This window comes from Chlorocebus sabaeus, chromosome 22 (assembly GCF_047675955.1).
Source record: "Chlorocebus sabaeus isolate Y175 chromosome 22, mChlSab1.0.hap1, whole genome shotgun sequence".
Lineage (NCBI taxonomy): Eukaryota > Metazoa > Chordata > Mammalia > Primates > Cercopithecidae > Chlorocebus > Chlorocebus sabaeus.
In genome coordinates, this window is record NC_132925.1 from 94,323,825 (window position 1) to 94,348,060 (window position 24,236).

Sequence of the window (24,236 nt, forward strand, 5' to 3'; positions counted from 1 at the left end):
ATCAATATAAAGAGAAATGTAACTTTTGACCCTAAAAGTTCATTTTTTTCCTTCTGATTTTAAAAGAAATTAAAACTTTTGCAGAGGCCTCTAAAAGTATTGTGAGCCCGAGGCACTGCGTCTACTGTGTCTAATGTGTCTCAGTTGGCCCTGGTTCTGTGGCTTTCCTTATCACCAGAGCCCTGTGACACCTACAGAGATCATCAAATATCAGCTTTTAGCTGCCAGTAAAGAACTGCATGATAAGGATTTTTAATGACTACTCCCCTGTTGGGGGGAAAATATTCAGAAAATAAAAATTCAATATTATCCTAAAGCAGAAGGAATTCAGGCAAGCAGAGGAACATTCTGAGGCTCCGACTTGAAGAACCAGACCACTCTTTTTATATTTAAATGCTCTCATTTTATAGACAGCAGGACAGACCACTAATAGTACAAAGGAGAAATTATCTTTTCACTTGGTGCTTTTCAGAGAGCCAAACTAATTACATGAATTGAGCCAGTGTGGCTTGGTAACAACCTGGATTGTGGGCACCCTCAAATTTGTTCAATGAAGACCCACTGGGCATCTGTATGTGCTGGGCTTGTGCTAGCCACTGGGGGCACAAAGATAAATATGATCTTCCCATGTCCTCAAGGAGCTTATAGTCAAGAGGCATAAAGAATAAGAAAATACAGCTATGTTGATCAAAAGTAGCCCTTTTCATGAACGGTCTGAAGTGTCTTTCTGCACTCCCACTATCACAGTCACGATGCAAATCATAAAAAGCTCTCCTGAAAGTCAGTCTTCTCCTAACATCACTGTCTTTCCATTCCAGAAGCTCACAGACGAAAGTGGCCTTTCCCTAGCCATTCTCCTTCTACTTATTGAAATAATTCTTTTACTCTAGATATTCAGCCTAGAGTCAGGAGAGGCTTCTACAGACCATCTGAAACTGTGTGAAAGAAGCCAGGAAGCATAACTGATGCTCAGAGAACTGTACTAAAGAGTGGATGTTTCACTGGGAACTTCAGAAGCCTAATTTTGGCCACCAGTGTCCCCTTTCTTGAAAGGGTTAATTGGGGTTCCTTACAGACACTGTGACTTCGCTCTGCTCCACCCTCCAGGGAACCTGCTCAAACAAGGTCTAAAAAAAGGCTTAAGGGTCCATATCTTAGAGCATGACTCATGTCTGGGGATGCAATTTATGAAGTAAAGCCACAAACATGGGGTTAGAAACCATGCACTCCCTACAAAGGAGAAAACCTGACCATATTCCCTTATTTTATAGATATAAATATAGCCAGATAGTCGCACACCAGAAAAACTTGGATCTTCAGGTCTCACTGAATCAAGATCAGCCAAGGTGGGACCTGTAGGTCCTCCCAGATGATTCAGAGCCATAGCCAGGGGTGGCATCGCTATGTTAAGTCAGTAGTTCCCAGGCTCTGCCACACATCAGAATCAACTAGGGAGCTTTGAACACTGTTGATGTCTGATCCACGCCCTCCTTACCACCACTAACCATCAAATCAGAGTATCTGGAGTGAGACCCAGGCATCAGTATTATTTTAAAACTTTCAGGTATTTCCAGTGTGCAGTTAAATTTAAGAGTGCTCTAAGCCAGTATTCTCAAACTTTTAATGTGCATACAAATCATATAGGGATCTTATTAGACTAGCGTGGGATCTAAGATCCCACATTTCTAACAAGTGATGCCAGTGGTGCTGGTCCAGAGACCAGACATTGAGTGGCAAGGTTCTAAGCCCTTGATTCTCAAAATGTGTTCCCTGGACCAGCAGCATTAGCAGCAGTATCTGGAAACTTGTTAGAAGTGCAAATTTTGGGGTCTCACCTGGGACTACTAAATCAGAATCCCTGGGGTGGGGGTGGGGGCCAGGCTGTGGTTTAACAAGGCCACCAGGGGATTCTGACATGTGCTCAAACTTGAGAGTCACTGCTCCCACTACCTCCTCCCATCCCTCACCCTACCTCTTCCATCCTACTTTCCAGGTTAGTTCAACACAGAGGCTGGGCTCAAATCCTGCCAGATATACCATCTTTAAGTACTGCTGTTTCATGCTAGCAAGAGATAACCCTGACCAAATAAACATGACTCTGAACTTCCCTGTTCATTTCTATAAGTGAGTTACACTTTAGGCAGAAATAATGTCAGTAATCTGGAGAGAACAGATATCTCCTCTAGGAAGAAGAAACAATTTCAGTCACCTCTCCCAAGGAACCAGAGATTCCTTAGAAAAGATAATTTTTCTCAAGCAGAGATCCCCAACATAAAATTAGTTACTTTGATACCATTCTATTCGAGGACTGAATTTGATTTACAATTGACAAACTTCCAGATCTTGAAGAATATTATTTTGTTTTCATAGAGATGTGAGGCTACAAGGCTGTTAGGTATGGGGACGAGTGAAGGAACAGGTTGTAATTTGCACCTGAAGGAAAATGTCTATCAAAATCGCATCAAGGTGATCATTCTGGAAGTAAGTTCTTAGGCACCAACCTCGGCAGAGCTGCTCAGTCTCTCTGTGCCATCCGGCAAAGTTTCAATGACTTCAGAGTAGGCCAGGCCCAGGGTTTGGGCTAAGATGGTGTCCTCTGAGCTAGTACTGGGAATTCCTATTCAGAGGAGAAGAAAACAAAACATTGCCTTCACAAGTGCCCAAATCACAAAACAACTGACTGTACTGACACCTGGCTTTAGCTTCCTAAAGGAGATTATCTCTTTTAGTTACAGAAGTTTTAAAACCACATCACATTAGTTGGGAAAATGGAACATGGTCTTGGAGAAACCCACTGCCAAAACACAACTAGTTTACCATATTGGTATTACCTCCTTTAAGTCTTTTTCCTCTGCTTAGTTTTTGTTTTTGTTTTGAGACAGAGTCTTGCTCTGTTGCCTAGGTTAGAGTGCAGTGGCACGATCTCGGCTCACTGCAACTTCCGCCTCCCGGGTTCAAGAGATTCTCATGTCTCAGCCTCCCAAGTAGCTGAAATTATAGGCGTGTGCTACCATGCCTGGCTAATTTTTGTATTTTTAGTAGAAAAGGGGTTTTGCCACGTTGACCAGGCTGGTCTCAAACTCCTGACCTCAAGTGATCGCCCACCTTGCCCTCCCAAAGTGCTGGGATTACAGGTGTGAGCCACTGTGTCCAGCCTATTTTTTTAAATAGTTACAATCCTAATATACACATTTTTGAGTGCTTTTTTTTTGCCACTTAAAATCATAAGCATTTGTGGAAGCCTCTTCCTTGAATTCCGTCAGTGGCAGAGGGCAGTGGGTTTCTCTCGAGAAGCAGGGTTGACTCCTCCAGCATTTCCCAGCAATCCTAGGAAAATCCACTCAGTCAGGAAGTCAAAAGCTGGTAACTATGTTTTGTTCCCAAAGGCAATAGTACATTCTAAGTAGACATTTATTCTTCAACCCACATATGTCCTTGAGAAGTTGAGCATTAATAAATCGTCCACCCAGAGGGGCCAAGGCCTGCTGTTTTGGCTTCAGGTATTCATAAAAACGGGTTTTTTTTTTTTTTTCTTCCCAGCTTTTGGTTCTATAAGGGCAGGATTTCTCAACCTTGGTACTACTGACATTGTGGACTTTGTTGCGGGGGCTGTCTTGTGCATTACAGGATGTTGAACTGTACCACCAGCACTCCCTGAGTTGTGACAAACAAAAATGTCTCCAAAATTGCCAAATGTCTCCTGGTGGCAAAATCTCCCCTGGTTGAGAACCTCTGCTATAGGGTCAACCGGCAAAGCAGGTGACATACTCATGGATACAACACATTGTGTGAAAACTGAGAGAGATAAAGCTAAGGGTATTGCACAAGGTGCTTAAATCAGATCGGAACAACGGCCTAAAACAGTGGTTGAATGTTTGGGAGACATGTTCTAAAGCTCCCAAATATGATGAAAAGCTCTGTGACATGATGAAAAGTTTTGTAGTGTTCTAGCTGAGATTATAGACAAAATGCATCTAATGCAGTGAATAAATGTTGAGTGGACTTGAAGGATGAGGACAAATGGCAAGCAATAAATATTACCAAAAGCTGTTCATATTCCAGAAGGGAAAATAGTCATTTACTACATTCTAAAATGGAATTTGGAAGAACTAGGAGTAATGTTTAAAAGGAGACACTGTAACCACAAAATGTATTTGGCCGTATAAAGAATGCCTCAGGCCATGGCGGTAGTCATGTTGCGCTCAGTTGAATGTGAACTATTTCTAACAGTGCAGGTGGGAGGCAAAAACATCACTTTATCTCCTGTTTATTTCTGCTCTTGTTCTTCTTGGAGGGCAACAAGCAAACATTTGGAAAAAGCTAATTATGAAACTATGGGACATCAAGACAACAGGAGAGACAGTTTTCCATATGCACCTAAAAAAATCCGATTTTTTTCCTTCAAAACTCTCAATATTGTGTCAGTAATCTGATTCAAAATATCAAACAAACAAACAAACAAAAAACTCCCCCAAAAGCCACATCAATAAAAACTGCCTTTATGTTTATCCCAGCTGGTTATATTAATACATTTTACTGATTGTAAAATGCATAAAAGTAACAGAAGGAATTATTTCTTTAAACAACACACTTTCTAGGTTTAAATGGTTAGAAGAGAGTAACACGAATTTTCTGCTTTGACATTTCTTCAAACAACTTCATCAAAAACTGATCTGAGTGTTATGAGGGGAAAAAATGTGAATTTAAGAAGAAATGCTATTTCTGTGTGCTAGGAAATAGTGTGGAAATAACTTTCTCTGCAAGGTTTCGGGACTCTGGGGACTGGCTGGAACCTACAGTAGGAATGTTGGTAATGAAAAATGCACAGGTCTGTCCTAAAGGAGGCAGATTTTGGACAAAGCTGTCTTTAGGTTCCCTTCTCTTTGTTCATTCTCAGACTTCCTGTTACATGACGATAGTTTAGAACGCTCACGAATGAGTAAGGCTGCCAAGGACATCCAATTTACAGTTCTAAATATGCCTTCAATTTTACTGCTGTTTCACAATCCTTTTCTTGAATAGCTCGAGTTCGCCTCCTCCACAAAGCCTTCACCAAAACCCAGCCCACATCGATCATTTGTGCTTCATTTGAACCCCCGTCCCAGCAGTTGCTGTTGGTTCTATGAGTTTTCTTCTTTCTTTTTTTTTTAAAGTTGGTAGTATACCTGGGATGGTTCTATGAGTCTTGAAACTGAATTTTCATCTGAGCTGCATTGTTCCTCGTATCATATGTACAAGTCTTAACAACAAACTCTACTGGCAAGATTTGTAGGTCAGATATTTCTAGTTATTCTCAGTAGCAACTAGTAAAGTGCAATATACCTAGTTTATTTTCAAAATGTAGTTCTGAAACAAGGGATGATTAAATGAAGGGCTATTCATTTTTATGAGGAAACAAATCAGACCATGGAATCAATAGTCAGCTCTTCCAGATGACAGCAACAGGGGAGTATTTTGATCCTAAATCTGCAAAATATACTGTTGTGGTTACATTTTAATAGCTGCTTACCTATTTTGGAATCCAGAGAGCCTTCCAAGTCAGCTTTGGCCAGAATAACGACAGGGACCTCCTGCTGGGTGAGCATGTTCACAGCCATCACGGGCGTGAGGCAATCTGAAAATGAGAGCAAATAACTGTGGATGCCACTCAACTGAGACACCAACATCATCTGAATCTCGGAGGAAACAAGTGAGAAAAATAAGCACTAGGAACTTCTGTGCTTCGTGCTAATTGTTAAAAAGTTGTCCTTTGTAGATAATTCATACCAGTGAATAATCGAAAGATTAAATACGCAATGAGAAAATGTTCTTCCATGCTCATGAAAAGTGAAAAAGCATTTTTGCTTTCCAGACGGTAGAGTAATGACATTTCCATCACTGCCTTTTCCTTTTGAAAAATACCTCAAATATACAGAAGATGAGAAACACAAAGTCTATCTATAGTGAAACTAGGGACATCAGAAATTCCAAACCATCATAACACTTGAAGAGGGAAGTGGAGAGAGAGTAGAAAATGAACAGAAAGGAGGGAAGAGATTTCCAGACATCCTAAGACAAAAGAGTTCCTACCCACTTACCTTTTTCTTAGGAGATACTGGAGAATGTGTTCCAGCAAAATGAAGGGGCAAATCAAGGAAGGGACAGACATAGGATCCAGGAAACAAGGGATCCAGCAAAGAAAAAAGTATGAGGACACTCAAAGAACAAAGACAGAGGGAAGTTCTAAGAGACCAGGTTGCAGCAGAGGCCTGGAGAATGACCAGGTCATATCTGAGCAGTACACAGTGACCTGGGAAGCATCTTTGGGAAAATAAGGAAATTGATAGATTACCTGGCAGGTTGGAATGTACAGAAAACTGCACTAGAGGAGTTTCAAAGAAATATGGGGGGTGTACAGGAAGACTTAGCTAGAAATTCAAAGAATACAAAGTAAATGAAAAAAAAATGAAGACATTATGAACTTTAGGAAAAATAAAAAGTTACATAAAAAGGAAAATGTATTTGGCTCAGTTGTGAACAATATTTATGTGGCCCTAATAAAACACTTAATTTGGATTTACTCTAACATTGTATTATTGTATTATGTTACAACACAATAATTGTATTACAGTGTATTATTCTAACATTGTATTATGTTATTTAAAATAACATCTTATTTTACATTTATATATATATATATATATATGTATTTTTTTTTTTTGTAGAGACGGGGTCTTGCTATGTTGCCCAGGCTGGTCTAAAATTCCTGGTCTCAAGTGATCCTCCCACCTCAGACTCCCAAAGCGCTGGGATTACAGGCAGGAGCCACTATACCCAGCTAACACTGTATTATCTTAAATGAAGTGTATTACACCTACTATCACAAGGAGATAAGCCATATGTGCATATATGTGAGTTTATGGAGAGTTGGAAGCATAATGACCTAAGTAAAGTCCCAACGGAAGAAGAGATGAGAGACGGTAGACAATTAGTGAGTTCACTTGACTTAATTTACAATATAAGCAATTAACAGTTATAACTTATGAATTCTTACTATTTATAATACTTGCCATGTTTTAAGACTTCATGTAATTATCTACTTTGCAAATCCTGAAATTAAAATAAGCCTAAGAATTAGATCTATATTTAATTATTTTTAAGATATTTATTTATTTAGAAATAGGGTCTCACCCTGATCTTCCCACCTCACCTTCCTGAGTAGCTGGAACCGCAGGTGTACACCACCAAACCCAGCTATTTTTTTTTTTTTTTTTTTTTTTGTAGAGCCAGGATCTCCCTATGTGCCTAGGCTGGTCTCAAACAACTGGGCTCACACAATCTTACCATTTTGGCCTCCCAAAGTGCTGGAGTTACAGGTGAGGACCACTGTGCCTAGCCAGGGTCTATATTTCAATGAGTAATGACAGACTATAGGCATCTAAGTCAGCCCTTATCTTTCATCACCTTGGTGTCAGGAAGCACAGAATGAGATATGGTAGGGTAACAGTGAAATGCAACCCCCACGGGTCTCCAGCCAGCACCCATGGTACAGATGTCTTAGCTGGGAGACACCTGTTGCTGGAGCTGGCTGAGTGCAGACTCACTTCTCAAAGTAGAGACCCGTATTTCTGATTCTACACTATCTTTTCTTTTTTTTTTTTTTTTTTTTTTTTTTTGAGACAGGGTCCCACTCTGTCACCCACGTTAGAGTATAGTGGTGTGATCTCAGCTCACTGCAACCTCTGCCTCCCAGGTTCAAGCAATTCTGGTGCCTCGGCCACCCAAGTAGCTGGGATTACAAGCGCATGCTACCACACCTGACTAATTTTTGTATTTGTAGTAGAGATGGGGTTTCACCATGTTGGCCAGGCTGGTCTCGAACTCCTGACCTCAGATGATCTGCCTGTCTCTGCCTCCCAAAGTGCTGGGATTACAGACATGAGCCATCGCACCCGGCCTCCACACTATCTTTTCTCAAAGAAGAAATGTGTATTTTCAAATTTTGCAATTATATGATGTTATCAGGAGGCTGGGAGGTGAGGGATGGTAGAATAAAAGTCATTAGGTAACATCTAGAACTGGTGAATCAAAAGACAGCAGTATAAGCATATACGGCATATGGACAGGCATACAGACAGGGATGTCAATGCTAGAATAACAGTGGGTGGCACAGACTACCAGTTGACCCCTGTACCTGCCTTCTCTTCTGACTCAGCAATACAATGTTGAGTTGGACACATGGCTATTGTGTTTAGCTAATAGAAGCACTGTTCAGCCTCCCTTGCAGCTAGGTGTGGCCATGGAGGATATGCAGAAGCAACTGTTAGATCACGGCCTCAAAGGGAAGGAGCATGCCCTTCTCCCCACCCTTCCCCACTTCTTACTTCACTGGAATGCAGATCAAGTGTACAGCAACTTAGAAACACAGAGAAGGACAAAACTCTAGAAGGGCAGAGCAGGAAGACAAGACAGAGGATCACTGCCCTAACCACCTCACAAAGTAGACTTATCACACATGCTCAAGAGTTTCATGTGGGTAGAATAAACTGCTGTTTATCTAAGCCCTCTGTCATAGCCACCGAACTTATATTCTAAGTAACATATACCTAAAATAAAAGTGTTTGGGTAAGGAGGCTACTTTTATTGTTCTTGTTATTGTTAGTACTCTTTAACTTTTCATACAATATACGTGTATCACTTGGACTTTAAAAAACCAATTGGTTTTTAAAAAGAGTGATCTTGAAGTATTATCATTTTATATCTGATAAGTTACCAAAAAGTTTTAGCAAGGTGACACTAATGTTTGTGAAGTTGCTGTGAAATGCATACATCATTGGATATGGCACTGTAAATTGATATAGCCCTTTCAGAAACCATGTAGAAATAGAAATAGAAATAGAAATTAGAAAAACAGAAAAATGTTTGTAACCTTTGGCCAAAAAAACCTCACACTTGGAAATATCTCCTAAGGAAAATTCTACGAAGCAAAGAGCCATGTGGACATAAATGGTCACAGCAGTTATCTCCATAATAGCCCCAAACATGAAAAAAGCCCAGTGTTCAACATGATGGGAAAGACTTAGGATAGTAAGGTACATTGAGTTGATAGGACATTATGTATGGATTAAAAAACAATTGTGGGCCGGGCGCGGTGGCTCACGCCTGTAATCCCAGCACTTTGGGAGGCCGAGGCGGGCGGATCACAAGGTTAGGAGATCGAGACCATGGTGAAACCCCGTCTCTACTAAAAATAGAAAAAATTAGCCGGGCGCAGTGGCGGGCGCCTGTAGTCCCAGCTCCTCGGGAGGCTGAGGCAGGAGAATGGCGTGAACCCGGGAGGCGGAGCTTGCAGTGAGCTGAGATTGCGCCACTGCACTCCAGCCTGGGGGACAGAGCGAGACTCCGTCTCAAAAAAAAAAAAAAAAAAAAAAAATTGTGAAGCCTGCATAAAAACATAGAAATGTTTCCTGATAGCATATTAAGTGAAGACCAGAAAACAAAGAGGCAGAAGCAGCCTGATTTTTAAGATAATGTGGGAACGTGACTTAAAAAGTAACATGACCACGTGCAAAAGAATGAAGTTGGACCCTTACTTCATGCCATATATAAAAATTAACTCCAAATGGATTAAAGATCCAATTGTAAGATCTAAAACTATAAAACTCTTAGAAAGTAAAATACGTATAAATCTTTGTGGACTTTTATTAGGCAATGGCATTTTAGATATAAGACCAAAAGCAACAAAAGAAAAAATAGATAAACTGAATTTCATCAAAATGAAAAACTTGTGCTTCAAAGGGCACCATGAAGACAAACTCTCAGAAGTGGAGAACAACTTAGTAAATTACATATCTGATAAGGGACTAGTATCTAGAATATATAAAAATGGCTAAAATAATAAAAAGACAAACTAAAATTAAAAATGAAAATGAATTTTTTAAAAGGGGCAAGAGAACTGAATAGACATTTCCCCAAAGAAGACATATAAATGGTCAATAAACACATGAAAAGATGCTTGACAATGTTAGCCACCAGGGAAATGCAAATTAGAACTACACTGAGATACCACATCATATCCACAAGGATGACCATAATCAAAATGATCACAAACAATAAGAAGAGCTGGTAATGATGCGGAGAAAGTGGAACTCTCATACACTGTTGGTGGGAATGTAAAATGGTGAAGCTGCTTTGGAAAATAGTCTGGCAGTTCCTTAAACTTCATGGCCCAGCAATTCTACCCCTAGGTATACTGCCAAAGAAATAAAAACATACATCCACACACAAATCTTTATTAATGTTCATAGAATTCATAATATTAATAGCAAAAAAGTAGAAATAACCCAAATGCCTGTCAATTAATAAAATGGATAAATAAAATGTGGCCGAGCCATACAATGAAGTATTACTTGGAAATAAAAAGGAAAGAAAACATTATGCTAAGTGAAAGGAGCCAGACAATAAGATGACAAATACTATATTTGATTCTATTTACATGAAATGTCCAGAATAGGCAGATCTATGGAGACAGACTAGTGATTGCCTAGGGCTGGAGATTAGGCAAGAATTGGGAAGGGATGACTGCCAGAGGGTCTGAGATTTCTAGGATGATGAATATGTTCTAAAATTGACTGTGGGGATGGTTGTATAAATTTGTGACTATATTAAAAACCATGGAATTCTATATATTAAGTAGGTTATTATATGGTATGCTCAGTTGTTACAAAAGAAAGTAACACGAAAAAATGTAGCGTACGGCTTGAAAGAGTTGAACTGCTTTTTATTACACAGAAAAGTTATATTATACCAGTTTTTCAGGTAGGACAAAAATTGGTCTTTGAACTTAAATATTAGCAGATTTGCAATGAATGCATGGTAGCAGCTCACATGCTATACCTGGTCAAAATCTATTTCCTAGAAACAACATAATTAAAATCAAAGTTCCTGAATAGGTCTCTAGTGTTCTCCATATTTCTCGTGTTTCCTTTGTAATTACTAACGTATTCAGCAATCCCTCCTGTGCTAGTGATGTGATGCAGGAATCCTGAAATCTGAAGAAACTGCAGCATTTCACAAAGTAGTTAGATAACAGCAAAACACTTTAGTCATTACAAAGAAAACATTAGACAAAAAGGCATCTGTCCTTCGCTCTCAGGGCACCCACTGCAACGAAGGCAGTCTCCCCCACCCTCTGGAAAAACAGACAAATGACTTTTATTTGGTGTTCACCAAGGCAGCAGTCCATACAACTAGTTCCTAGGCATACTTCATGGAAACAGGGCTCCGTGGTCAACTGGGTGTGACAAGTGTTGCCTATGACTTCCTCTCTCAGACAGGTGCAGTGCACATTAGCACAGCAAAGATTCTGAGAAGTCCAAAGCAAAGATACCTGTTTATTTTTGTTTATTCCAGATTTTTTGAGCACACAAGCTTTTCCCTTCACATAACATCAAAGAATTCTACTTGAAACAGTTTGATGGAAAACCAAACCATTACCCCAGAATTACAGATCTGCTCTCACCCTTTGTCCTCACCTCATACCGATGCTATGGAGACAAGAGCAAAACAACAGTGAGCAATTAATTATTATTTAATGTCCTGGGGCTTCCAGGGAGGCTCTTGCTCTCTAATGCGCCTATAATGTGTCAATAGCAACAGAGTTCCAAGTTGTCCTTTAGAGAGACCTCATCTGCCCTTTCAGCAAAAAATATATTGTGTAGATAGTTGGTGACTCAGAGCTGAAATGTGTGGTTCCAAAGCCCCAGGGTTTGAATATTTTAATATTAGGAAAGTAAGAAAAGATTTCAGGAAAAGACAGAACAGTTTCTAGAACTCTGATGATATTTCCCCCATTGATGCCTTTTATGGTTTCTAGTTCCTATCAAGTCAGAGCTTACATAACATGACTTAAGTCAGATTTGGTCAGCTGAGAAAAGGAGGCGACGTCAATGATTATGGAAATAAACTAAATTTCAAGAGCTCTAGGGGAGCACCTTGCTTTTTTTCCTCTCTTAAAGGAATCTGTGCCAAATTAAGGATGCTAAGTAAAAACAGTTCATTTAGCCAATAACATCGGCAACCCAGTTGGCCAGAAATCAAGGAATCATCTGGTGATCCTCCACCCTCGCAGCTTTCCACAGACCTCTCAGATCGGTTCCCTCCCTCCATCCTGACCCCTGCTGTTCTGGAGGCCTCACCATCTCTTTCCACAATTAATGGGGTCAGCCGGCCTGCCACTTGAGCATCGCCCTGGCCACATGGGTCACTCTCCTCCACAGGGCCCCTCAGGGCTCCTTCTCTACCCACAAGGTCCTCCAAGACCACCTTGGCTGGCAGCCCCATTACATGCTCTGCCAAGAAGGCTAAACTTACAAAGCTTATGTGACCTTCCTTAAGTCACATGGATGGATCTAGGACCAGAATCTTGGTCATCTTGGGCCAAATCAGGAGCTGATATGTAGAAATAAACTTAGCAACAACAGGAGCTCATGTTTGAGAATTGAAACTCCTGCAAATGATAAATTTAGTCACAACTGTGCACTTCCATGACACTCAGTGGTCACTGCTTTAACACAAATCATCCTTAAAACCTGACATTCGATGGAAAAAATGAGGTGGTCAGCAATGGTAAATGACAGCAGTGATACAACATCCTGGTTTAAAATGTAACCTCAAAAGCCAGAAGAGGCATAAATCATACATTCCTAGGGTAATCTGAATTCACCTTTTGGTGAATTACACTCAATGCACTGTACTGGCCTTCTGTGACTATGATGTCAAAATCCAGGGACTTGATGTGCAAATTAATCCAGAGATTTTGAATACATTGATATCTGCAAAAAGAATATTTCTACTCTGAAGATTAGAATTGGAAAATTTTATTGGCAAGTATAATGTTCCATTTGGAATAATTTTAGAGATTATTAAAAAGAGGGGAGAAAATAATGAGCCCTTCAAATGGAACATTACACTTGGCACTAAATTTCCCAAAATGAAATGACTAGGCCAGGTCAGGTGTGTCGATATCCATGTGGTCATGAAAACAGTGCTGTCTGCATGTACTAAAAAAATTTCTCAATTTCCTACATATGAAAATGTTTTGAAGGTATACAGTGCCTTTCATCTCAGGAACTCCATCCTCCATAATTTGTTAGCTCCTTAACAAATTATAGCTCCCCTATTAATATTATCTTATTTTCATTTGTGTCCCCAAATTAGCCATAAGAGAAAATGTAAGGGCTAGAGATGTTTCCACGTTTTAGTTCTTCAATTTTAGATATTATTCAGCCACCATAGCCCTCAAGGAATATCAAATTGCTCACGAGAGTAAAAACTATGAGATTTCCCTTTAAACTAAACAGTTGAAAAGTATCCAGTTTTTCTTTTGAGCAAGTAGAGAAAATAAACCTGAGAGAGATAGCTATATTGGGCTTTATAAGCACACACAGAAATTTTAACTCAAAAGACTCTTTTCTCTATTTCAATGCATATCACAAAGAGGTGAAACTGAGGGGTGACATCTGCCTTGTGTGGGGTGAGTGGCATAAGCATCTGGCTGTCCTCTGTTCTGCCTCCCAGGGGCATCCAGTTAAGACTGGAATGTCTCATCTATGCCCCACCAAGAGTGCCCGCAGCAGGCTCTCTAGAAAGTGCTCACTGATTTGAATCCGGCTTTAATGCTCTAAGTAAACAATTAAAATCTTAAGCAGAGAGAAATTGGGATGACATTGTCTATCTCTCCAACCTAGTATTAGGCAGTGTTTCATTCTGGTCATTTCAAAGATGGCAACTTAATATCATCATCCAAAACATTTTTTTAGTCAAACGCTATTTCAGACCCCAATAATTCAGATTGTATACTTTGGGTTGAAGTTTATAGTTCATGAAAGAGAATAGGGATGAGATATTTGTGGAAATATTTAAAGTACTTCAGAGACTTATTTCTACCTTAGAATGGACTTCTTTTCACCTACCCAGGCTTCATATTCCTTTCTCTGGTAAGAGCCCTCAAGTTTGTTTTGGAGAGCTCCCCCTCCCTCCCTGGGGACAATCTTTGTGGTCTACCAAGGAAGGTGCCTGGCCTCCCTTTGCCAAGAAAGAGGCTGGGGGCCCCCGTTACACCAGTCGAACACCTTTCCCTGCGAGAGGAGTCTTGAACCAAGTGCTTCAGGCACTGAAGGTGGGGTTAGAGCAGAATTACTGACAGTGGCATTCAGGGGCCTGTCTGTGAGTTCCTGCTCCCCAAACTCTCAGGGCTGCACTCTCCCAGACTTCTTTCGGACTGGCTCTTCAGCTGTTCCTCTAGCAACAGTCTTCCCCACAGCCTTCCAATGTGTTCCCCTTTTCCTCTGGGTTAGTCAGAGATGGATTCTGTTGCTTGCAACCACAGAATCTTCAAATCTTCAGGGACCAAGTACAACTTGATATGCCGGTTCTAAGTCAGCTTGATAAAGCAGGTATGTTAAAAATCTGTATGGAGCAAGACGCTGCTCAGATGACCACATGAATTCTTTAAAACAATAAAATTAAGTTGGAAAAGTTTGCTCTAATTCTTACTGGCTTCCCTCTGGTCTCTGACAGTGTAGCTTTATTTGATGGTGAAATTATAAATTAGGAGAAGATTCTATTCCTAATAGAATAGATTCCTATATCTTTTCCTAATTTATAACTAGGAGAAAAGAACTTTAGATTATATTGAAAGGGAGAGAGCTGTGCTTTCAATCAGAAGCTCAAGACACAGACAAACTAGTAACTCATGGAGAAACTAGGGGTAATAAAACGATTTTCAGAGCTCTTTTTTATCCTCATGTTTCAAAATAAAAACAAAAAGTAAGGCTAAGGCAAAGAACCACCCACGCAAGATGATATACAGGAAAGGACCTTGAACTCTGGGAGGAGCCATCCAAATGTAAGGTAGCAATCCTACCACCTGAGCCGTAACTTGCCAACTCACCTTTGCCAGGGACAAAGGCCATCCTCAAGGCTTCCTTCAGAGAGCTGTGCCCGTGCAGGAGTCTGTGACTGGGCGAGATGGCCACATGGGAGGTGCCATAAATGGCTTCAGGGGTGGCCGTATAGGCAGTCAGCTTTTCTCCTGTGGCTTGACCATGAACCTGGTGGTAGGAAAGAAGAGTGATGTCATTTCTCAGTCCTCCCTTTGGGCTGTGTTGCTCCCTAACTGTATCCCCTTCCCCTGCCCTCCTTATTCCCACAGCTCTGACCACTGGGCCAGGGGTGTGGGGATTAAGATGGTGCCTGGCAGAAGCTGAGAAGAGGATCATAGTTCCTTTTTCAGAAACACCTCCTACCACTTGCCCCACACCGGGCATGCAGGCATTCCCAAGTTGAAGGTGGTTCAAGAATGCTCAGAAAGACACGTTCCTGGCTTTTCTGGCTCCTTTGTTCACAAATCAAAAATAACTATTAGTGTTATATTGTTTGTGTTCTGAGAAAGAAGCTGTATTTTCTTCAAGGATATAAGGGTAGAGTGGAAAAAAAAAAAAAAAAAAAAAAGGGCATCTACTTTTCTAACAAGAAAAACAGGTGCCAAGGTTATTACTGTTTTGAAGAGAGAAAGGATGGCCTGAGCTGAGTTCATGACTATGAGTCCCAAGAGCTGGTTAAAATGCCTTCTAAGAGGCACACATTAGCCATCTACTGAGTGCCAATTAATATGACAGACATGGAGGACACAGAATGGACAGGTGCTACTTCCTTCATTCATTTATTCAAACACATTGACAGAGTGCCAATGATGAGCTAAAAGACAGTCTACCACATGGCCTAAGTGCCAATTAGGTGTCACCTATGGAGTCAGAACTGGGGCACAGAGGCATAGATGTGGCCTACCCTGTAGGACTGAGACGCTTCCTTCCTGAGACACTATGTTGCCCCATCCCATTTTCAGGTGGGTCCAGGGATGGAGATAACAACATGTTCATAGTAAAATGTTGGGCAAAGAAGAAAGTGTAGAAGATACTCCACACGTAGTAGCCGGCAGGCCCAGAGACCCACACCAAACGCTAGTTAAGAAGCAAAGGCCTTCGACGTGAGGACCAGACTCAGACTAATGCAAAGGCCCTGAAAGAGACGGCCTTGCACATTTAAACAAAAGTCACGGCAGGACTGAATTTCAGAACTCTTGCCACCTTCTTGGGAAAGCAGTAAGAGGAAAAGCTCAGTCCAGGATTTGTTATTGAAATGTTTCCAAAGTACACACTCCGTTATGGGAGGCTTTCCATGTTTGCAGTCGGAGTACGTTGGATCACTTTTGTGAGGAGGCTGCACAGGGAATTATGAGCTCAGTGGCAAGCGGCAGGTGCTTGCAGACACCAGGTATGGCTGTCAGCATGCAAGAGCCTAGAAAGGAAGGCCAACTTTGTCTCAACTGCTGCTTCCTCCTCCTAAAGGTTTTTGACTGGGACAAAGGTGAGGGCAGGTTTGGCGCTAAATGAACAGAGCAGAAAATCTTGATGACAGAAGGAGAAATCAGAAGGATAAAAAAAAGAACACCCAGGTAAAAAATAGCAATAGAACAACTCTTGTCATTAGAGACAAAAAGTTTTAGGGTCCCCTTCCAGAACAGGTGGGCCCTGTATTGTGACCTTTCAGCAGTGTTTCCACAGCAGTTTCAAACACAATCCCTAAGCTCTAAGTCCATCTAGTTTTGAAATGGTGCTACAGTTAGCTTCTGCTTCCTTGGCTTTTAATCTGCTTTGTGACATGATCCCCTTTGAGACTACAATGAGAGTAATGGACCCATTGCTCAGGAAAATGCCCACACAGACACTTTGTACATAAAATTTCAGGGAGTTCATGGACCCCTGAAGACCCTCTGTGTCTGTGCTGTCCAATATAGTAGCCAGTAGCAATATGTGGCTATGAATCACAGCACTTGAAATATGGCTAGTATGTATTATAAATGTAGAATACGGATTTCAAAGACTGTACTAAAATGTAAACTCTTTCTTTAATAAATTATTTTTTATTGAGCCCATCATGAAATGGAATCATTTTGGTTATAATGGGTTAAATAAAATAGGTTATTAAAATTCATTTCACCTGTTCTTTGCACTTTTAAAAAATGTGGCTACTAGAAAATTTAAAATTGTGCATGTTTGGACTGTGCTGCTGGGGAGTCCCAAGTTGCTGATTTACTCAATGAGTCCCAAATGTAGAGGAGATTTGTAAGCATGAATTGCTGGAGCTGCTGTCACTTGATCACCTTTAATGTGAAGTCCAGGTGGCAGCCCACACAGTCGCCGATCCAGTGGGCTTGCATGCCTTTTATTCCATACCATTCTGGAAGGTCTGCCAACGCGTCCTGCATGGCCTGTGCAAAAGAAAAGAGAACAAAGAAGTAGAGGCACAAGGCTTATTTAAGAAGAAGCAAATGATTTGCAGCTTGTTAAGGCAGGAAAAGCAGGGACACTAAAGGAGATTCAGGATTTAGCTCTCTCCTTGTTCACTAAGTCAGGGGAAGCCAGGAAAGGTTAGAAACAGATGCATTCATTATGACTCAGTTCAGTGAGATGGGTTTGACCGATTTTGCTGTGCCATAATAGAAAGAATTGTTTCATAGAAAGAAAATTCACAAAGGTCATAATTCACATCTTTGGCAAACGTGTTTAGTACATTCTCTCCCATAGTCTAGGAACTAAAAAAATTAAGTTCGAGTTTATGAATTTTGAAACTCTAAGTCATTCATGAGTGTTCCACAACTAAACAATATCATACATAGGACATTATGAAGTTTATCTGTGTATTTAAAAAATACTAATTTTATAAATATATAAGGGAAACATGAGATTAATTTGTATAAACATTTGCCATTAGAAAACTGATTTTCATCTTGTCTACTTCTAATCCTAAATTCCTTTAAAATGGAAGTCTTTATATAAATTATTCTCTATGGCCTCAAGCACATACCAGCCCTTATTTGATAATGAGATATGTTCCTTCAACAGATGGATTTAAAAGCCAATCATATTTGTAATGTGAAGATCCCAATTTTAAATTCCTTTACATGACGGTTAATAGAGGCAATATAATGATGCTTTGTTTGGTGTTTTATAATTCATAAAGTGCTTTTCATATATCTCTTCCCACACTCTGGTATGGTAGCTCATTTTCAGATGAATAAACTTATGTTATAACAGGTTATGTGGCCCATGCAAGCTCACAGGAATTGATGAGCCAGGACTAGAACCTAGATTTACTAACAGTGTTCTTTCTGCTACAGCACAAAGATTCTTATGTCAATGTATGATAAAAAAAACAAAACAAAACAACAGGCCAGGTGAGGTGGCTCATGCCTGTAATATCAGCACTTTGGGAGGCTGAGGCGGGCAGATCACCTGAGGTCAGGTCTTCGAGACCAACCTGGCCAACATGGTGAAACCCCGTCTCTACTAAAAATACAAAAATTAGCCAAGTGTGGTGGTGCTTGCCTGTAGTCCCAAGTACTTGGGAGGCTGAGGCAAGAGAATTGCTTGAACCCAGGAGGCAGAGGTTGCAGTGAGCCAAGATTACACCACTGTACTCCAGCCTGGGTGACAGAGCGAGACTCTGTCTTAAAAAAAAAAAACAACACACACACACACACACCCCCAAAGCATTTTCCATATTTGTCATCTAGCTACGCAATCTATTGCTTTAAAATAATTCAATAGGCTATATACTTGTTTTATATGATCACCCATATTTCATTTTACAATAAAAATGTAAAGCAACAACAACAACAAAAACATAACTGCTAAGTTTGGTATTGTGTAGGCTGCAATTCTTAATCCCACAGTGCTCCTGATCGGAATTCAGAGAGTATGGCATAGGGAAATGTTGGCCTGTGATCTCTATGGCTCAACTGCAAACTCTGATTTTTCTTTATATTCCACACAGGCCCGGGCCCAAAGCCTAGAACTGTGCCTTATCTTGGGCAAATGCTCATTAAATTACCATTTAATTCCCTGTACTCAAGGGAGAGAATTAGAGAGCAGTACTACAGAAGCAGATCCCCAGGCATCTGAGAAGGGAAGTAGTAACCTTTGCAGAATAATTCATAAGTACCAGGCACTTTTATGTATGTTGCCTCATTTAATCTTCACATCAACAGCACAAGTCAAGTCCACATCCCAGATGAGGATACGTCTCAGAACTTTCCCCTAAGTCACTCCGTAAGTATGGGATGGAGCTGTGGAAGCAACACTTGAAGCAAGATGTAGCTGACTCCCAAGTCCATATTCAGTCTGATACTCTGCTATGCAATTACTACTTTATAACAACAGTGCTTACATTCAGCTTTCCCATATCTGTATTTCAGACAGTTTCAGCTTATCATACTCTAACTAAAAGGCATGTATTAGAGATCCATCTGCTTCTATTATCTTATTTATATATTTATTTTCTTCCTAGAAGGAAGACTCTGGTCATAGAGCCATAGGGCTGACGTCATCAAAATCCCCTCTCTTTATAGATGAGGACACACAGGCCCAGAGAGCAATCTGCCCCATATCACTTAGCTAATTGGAGCCAGGCCTGAGACCACTGTACTCAGGTCTCTTGGTCTATTACTCAGCTTGAAAGGGGACAAACTTGCTACCACATCCCACTCCCTTCCCCACTGACACTTAGGAGTATAACCAGTCACAGGCTCAGCACAGTTTCAGAACACTGTGGGGTGACCCAGAGGCACAGGATCAACTGGCTTAAATGCCACACCAGATTCAGAGGCTGGAGATGCTGGTACCAATGGCAGCAATCGCTTAACCAGACCATTTTGGGAAAAGATTGTGGCTGTGCCCTTGTTCTCCCCTAATTTCTGCCCGAGCTTGGATCTCCGGCTTTCTCATTCAACTGTGAGTAAACTGATTCTCTTCTAATCAATTCCTCTTTGGCTTAAGTTAACCAGAGTAACTTTATGTTGTTTGCAACCAAGTTTCCTAACTAACATCAATGGATTATAAAAATTTCAATATCCTGACACATATATATCTATATTAGCTAATATAGTAATGCCTCAAAGTCACTATAGCAAAAGTAGATCTTGAATATGTTAATTATATACTAATACAACATGTTAATAAACAATCTTCTGATAAAATTAAGTACTCTAGAATGCTTTTCAATTTTTAGACAATTTAGGGGGTCTTAAATGTCAACAAGCATGCAAGTATATTATAAACTTTGAAAATGACCAATAGCTTTCCTCTCCAAAGACTGATGAGGCTCCATTTAACTTCTAAGCAAACCCATATGTGGTCTAATGGGATCTGATGTCTTTCCATCATATCAAATCCACATTACATGGTCTGAAAACTGGCTCTATCTCCCTGACTGGGTCCAATTCTGATAGCACTTTACATCCATTCCTTTACCAGCATTACTGAGCCACTAGTGTATTAGCCCTCTCATTGTGCTTTTTCTTCTAGATTTAATCGTCAAGGCTGGCAGGTACCTAGCTTAAAATATTCAGATCTTGATGAGGATGACAGATTCAAATAGGATGAAATGTGAATGCTTTCATATGCTAATTCTGGAACAATGCCTGCTTAAAACCTAACCAAATCTATGAATATTTTTAAAAACCAAAAGAAATTTTTAAAATTAACTAAATGAAATCAACATCTCGAACAACTCTGCAAGCTCTTTTAAGTCCCCACTGTGTAATGAACACACGATTCCGGACTGTCTTCTGATTAACAGGGCTTCAGAAAGTACCTCGTCCAATACTGCTGATAACGTCTCCTTCAACCCTGGGCTGGCCCAGACCAGGGCTCCCCCAGAATAAGAATGATGTGAGTAGTTACAGTGCTACAGCTGTTTAAAGAGCTATTTTTGTTTGTCTGTGGTTTTTGTTGAGTTTATATCCTTCCCCGCCCCTCCTTTTTTTTTTTTTTAGTGTTGTAATCACAGTGATAGTAGATGGTATTCACCTCATTTCATGTCTTTACATCTGGCAGACAGGACTGGTATGTGTACCTCTTCCCTATACTGGCCAATCTTAATTTATAGAAATCCCACTGGCTCACAGAATCCCAAAACCTGGGAAAATAGCAGGTTTTTAGATTCTCTTTAAAAGTGCTATGAAACCCTTTTCAAATCAAATCTGAGGGAACCCAATATGTGAGAGTTGAAAGAAATGCCCTTTCTCTCCTCTAATTCCTCAATTCCTCGCTATCGACTCCCAAGGCTTTGAAACACTTTGGAAATCATTAACTTATTTAACACCTCTCATTTAATACATTTTAAAAATGGGGTTGAGAGGTCATGTGATTTCCCCGAACTCAATCGGTCAGCAGCAGATCCAAGATAATGAATTATCCAGATCTTCTGATTATAAAGTTTCCCTGTGGTTGCTATTTGGCCTATATAGAAGTAATGTGGTTTGCAAAGGGGCCTTAAATCCGTTTGTGCTAGGATGTGTCTGAAAAGACTGCCGCTGTCACTCTAGGGTACACCATCTGAACGAAGATGTTTGAAGAAATTGAAATAGAACTAGGCATTCATGAGTCAGGATGAGCCAGTGTTTAAGAACATGCACCAATAAAAGATGGGCTGAAGTAACATCCAATCAAAAAGGTTTTAGTAATATAAAATATAATCAGGAATAAGAGAGAGAAAGATTAAAACTAAAAAGCTGGGGATAAAAAGAGGATTAAACATAACATGGCTAATATGACTTTCTCTTCAAAGAAGCAGAAATAATGCTAGGAATAAATCCATACTTTCCAAGAGAGAAAGTTAAACTGAAGCATTAAGAACAAGATACGACACGACCACAAATGAGAATTCTAGAAAAAGTGGGTTGAAAACATGACACATTTTAGAAGACCCAGGTAAAAAAAAAAAGTGCAAGCAAACTGAGAAGTACAGACCCTTTAAAACAAGTGGATGTATTAGCTACTAAGGGGAGGGTGGATAATCAAAAACCTTAAGAGCTGGACACAGATTTGACAGAACAGAAGACACAAGATTGAACGACAACATCTAATTAAAATGTACACTTTTTAAAAGCTTGACACTTAGCATACTTATAAATCAGTGTGATTTGATTTGCAATTATTTTTGAATTATGATTTATAAATATTTTTCTAAAACTTATTCTTGTTGCCAAAATTTCTTTATTCTTTTTTTGGGGTGGGGAAGGGGGGAATCATTTCAATGCAATCACTTTAAAGGCACAATATATATTTAAGTTCTAAAAAAGGAAAATCAATTCTGAAGGCAGCAAAATGTTTAAAAATATAGATATTTCCTCTAGAATATTCTGGAGGAATGAGCTTTCTCTCACACTCTAGTCCCCTGACTAGACTCTGGCATGACGATTTATATATTAAAAAAACCCGGCCGGGCGCGGGGGCTCATGCCTGTAATCCCAGCACTTTGGGAGGCCAAGGTAGGCGGATCACGAGGTCAGGAGTTCGAGACCAGCCTGACCAACATGGTAAAATGCCGTCTCTAATAAAAATACAAAAATTAGCTGGGCATGGTCGTGGGCGCCTGTAATCCCAGCTGCTCAGGAGGCTGAGACAGAAGCATCGCTTGAACCCAGACAGCAGAGGTTGCAGTGAGCCGAGATAGCGCCACTGTACTCCAGCCTGGGCGACAGTAAGACTCTGTCTCAAAAAAACAAAAAACAAAAACCAAAAAAACCCACTTGGCATGATGACTACCTTGTTTGACTTTAGAGAAGACATGACAAATACGTAAATATAATAAAGCCTCCCTATGATAGCCCTGCATCAACCTCTCATTGGAATGTGATATGTATTCCAAACAAAATCCATTTGTTGTAGCATCACAATGCAAAACATTTATTTGCAAATACCATTGTACTATCCGAGAGTCTCAATTCCAATGAAAGAGCTGTTAACCCAGCAGGGAAATAATCCATTCCGAGCAAGGCATCCTGCTAATGATATATGACTTGCCAACAAGGTGTAGTTTTGTGGGATTTCAGGGCAAGAGGAAAAGAGGCACCACGCAGCCATATATAGAAGTGCACAGCCCAGAGCTATGGGAAAGTGAGGGACAAACCAAGTGCTATAGAATAGCTTCCAATAAAAGGACTTGTATACATGTAAATGGTGTCACTGGTGCTAGAAAAGAAGGATGTGCTTTCTAGGTATGCCCATCAGGGAATGCCCTGGGGACTGCATTACACAGCCTCATGTACAAGCTCTGTGGAAAAGGATGCAGTAACGGGAACCAGGAAGTATGGCGGCAGCCAATTTGACTAATCTCTTCTTATCCATATATCTACTCAGGTTACACTTATCCATCTTTTCTTCCCCGCTCTGACCCACCTTTTCAGCAGCAGAACAATTCTAATTCCACTAACTTTGGAGAGAAGGGAACTACAGGTTCTGAAATGTCACCACCACAGTCCTAAGAATGCAGATGATGAAGGCCAAACTCTCCTAATGACAGAGCCACCTGTCAGATGAGATTGCTTCTGATTTGCAGAGCCATGTATGTCACCTCCCTGCCCCTGTGTCTACAAGATAAGAGAGAGGCTCCCACAGGAGAGGGAGGGAGTAGTCAAATAGCTACAACTTGAAAATTGTTCTCAGTCTAATTTGTGGCATTAGACTATCCTTGCCTGAAAAGGTGGTCTCATTCCAGGAAAGAGGAGTCTTGACGGCAAGTCTGAAAGCTTTTATTGGTCTAATCATGAAAAACAAAATGGTAACAGCCATCCCAGGGGACATTCTACTCACTTGCCTTCAAGTTGGAAGCCTCTTGCCTTCAAGTTGGAAGCCTTGCAAATATAGACTGAATATTTGCAAGACCACAAGACCATCCCTTTCTAAGACACTCAGGTCTAAAGAAGATGTGTAAATAAATTATGATATAGCCCTGATATCATGCTGTTTTCTTTTATAATTATCAAAATGATAATCTTTTTTTTTTTTTCTTTTTTTTTTGAGACAGGGTCTCACTCTGTCACCCAGGCTGAAGTGGGTGATCTCGGCTCACTGCAGCCTCCACCTCCTGGGGTTCAAGTGATCCTCTCACCTCAGCCTCCTGAGTAGCTGGGACTATAGGCGCATACTATAGGTGAACACCAGCACACGCAGTTAATTTTTGTATATTTTGTAGAGATAAGGTTTCGCCAGTTGCCTAGGCTGGTCTTGAACTCCTGGTCTCAAGCGATCTACCTGCCTTGGCCTCCCAAAGGACTGTTGGGATTATAGGCATGAGCCACCTTGTCTAGCAATAACGTTTTTATGGAAATTTTGGAAGAGAAGAAGAAAATT

At 40.4% G+C, this 24,236-nt stretch overlaps 1 protein-coding gene across 3 annotated transcripts in view; it reads right to left on the minus strand.

Annotated features, from left to right (window-relative positions):
• The window catches only part of LARS2 (leucyl-tRNA synthetase 2, mitochondrial), a 160,739-nt gene that overhangs the window by 58,740 nt on the left and 77,763 nt on the right, over positions 1-24,236 (minus strand). For all 3 annotated transcript variants that reach the window (XM_007983923.3, XM_007983925.3, XM_007983924.3), the window contains 4 exons: positions 17,204-17,311; positions 14,933-15,092; positions 5,510-5,614; positions 2,502-2,617 (listed from right to left, as the gene is read on the minus strand). In XM_007983923.3, coding sequence (XP_007982114.3) covers positions 2,502-2,617; positions 5,510-5,614; positions 14,933-15,092; positions 17,204-17,311 — 489 coding nt within the window. The remainder of the gene's footprint in view (positions 1-2,501; positions 2,618-5,509; positions 5,615-14,932; positions 15,093-17,203; positions 17,312-24,236) is intronic.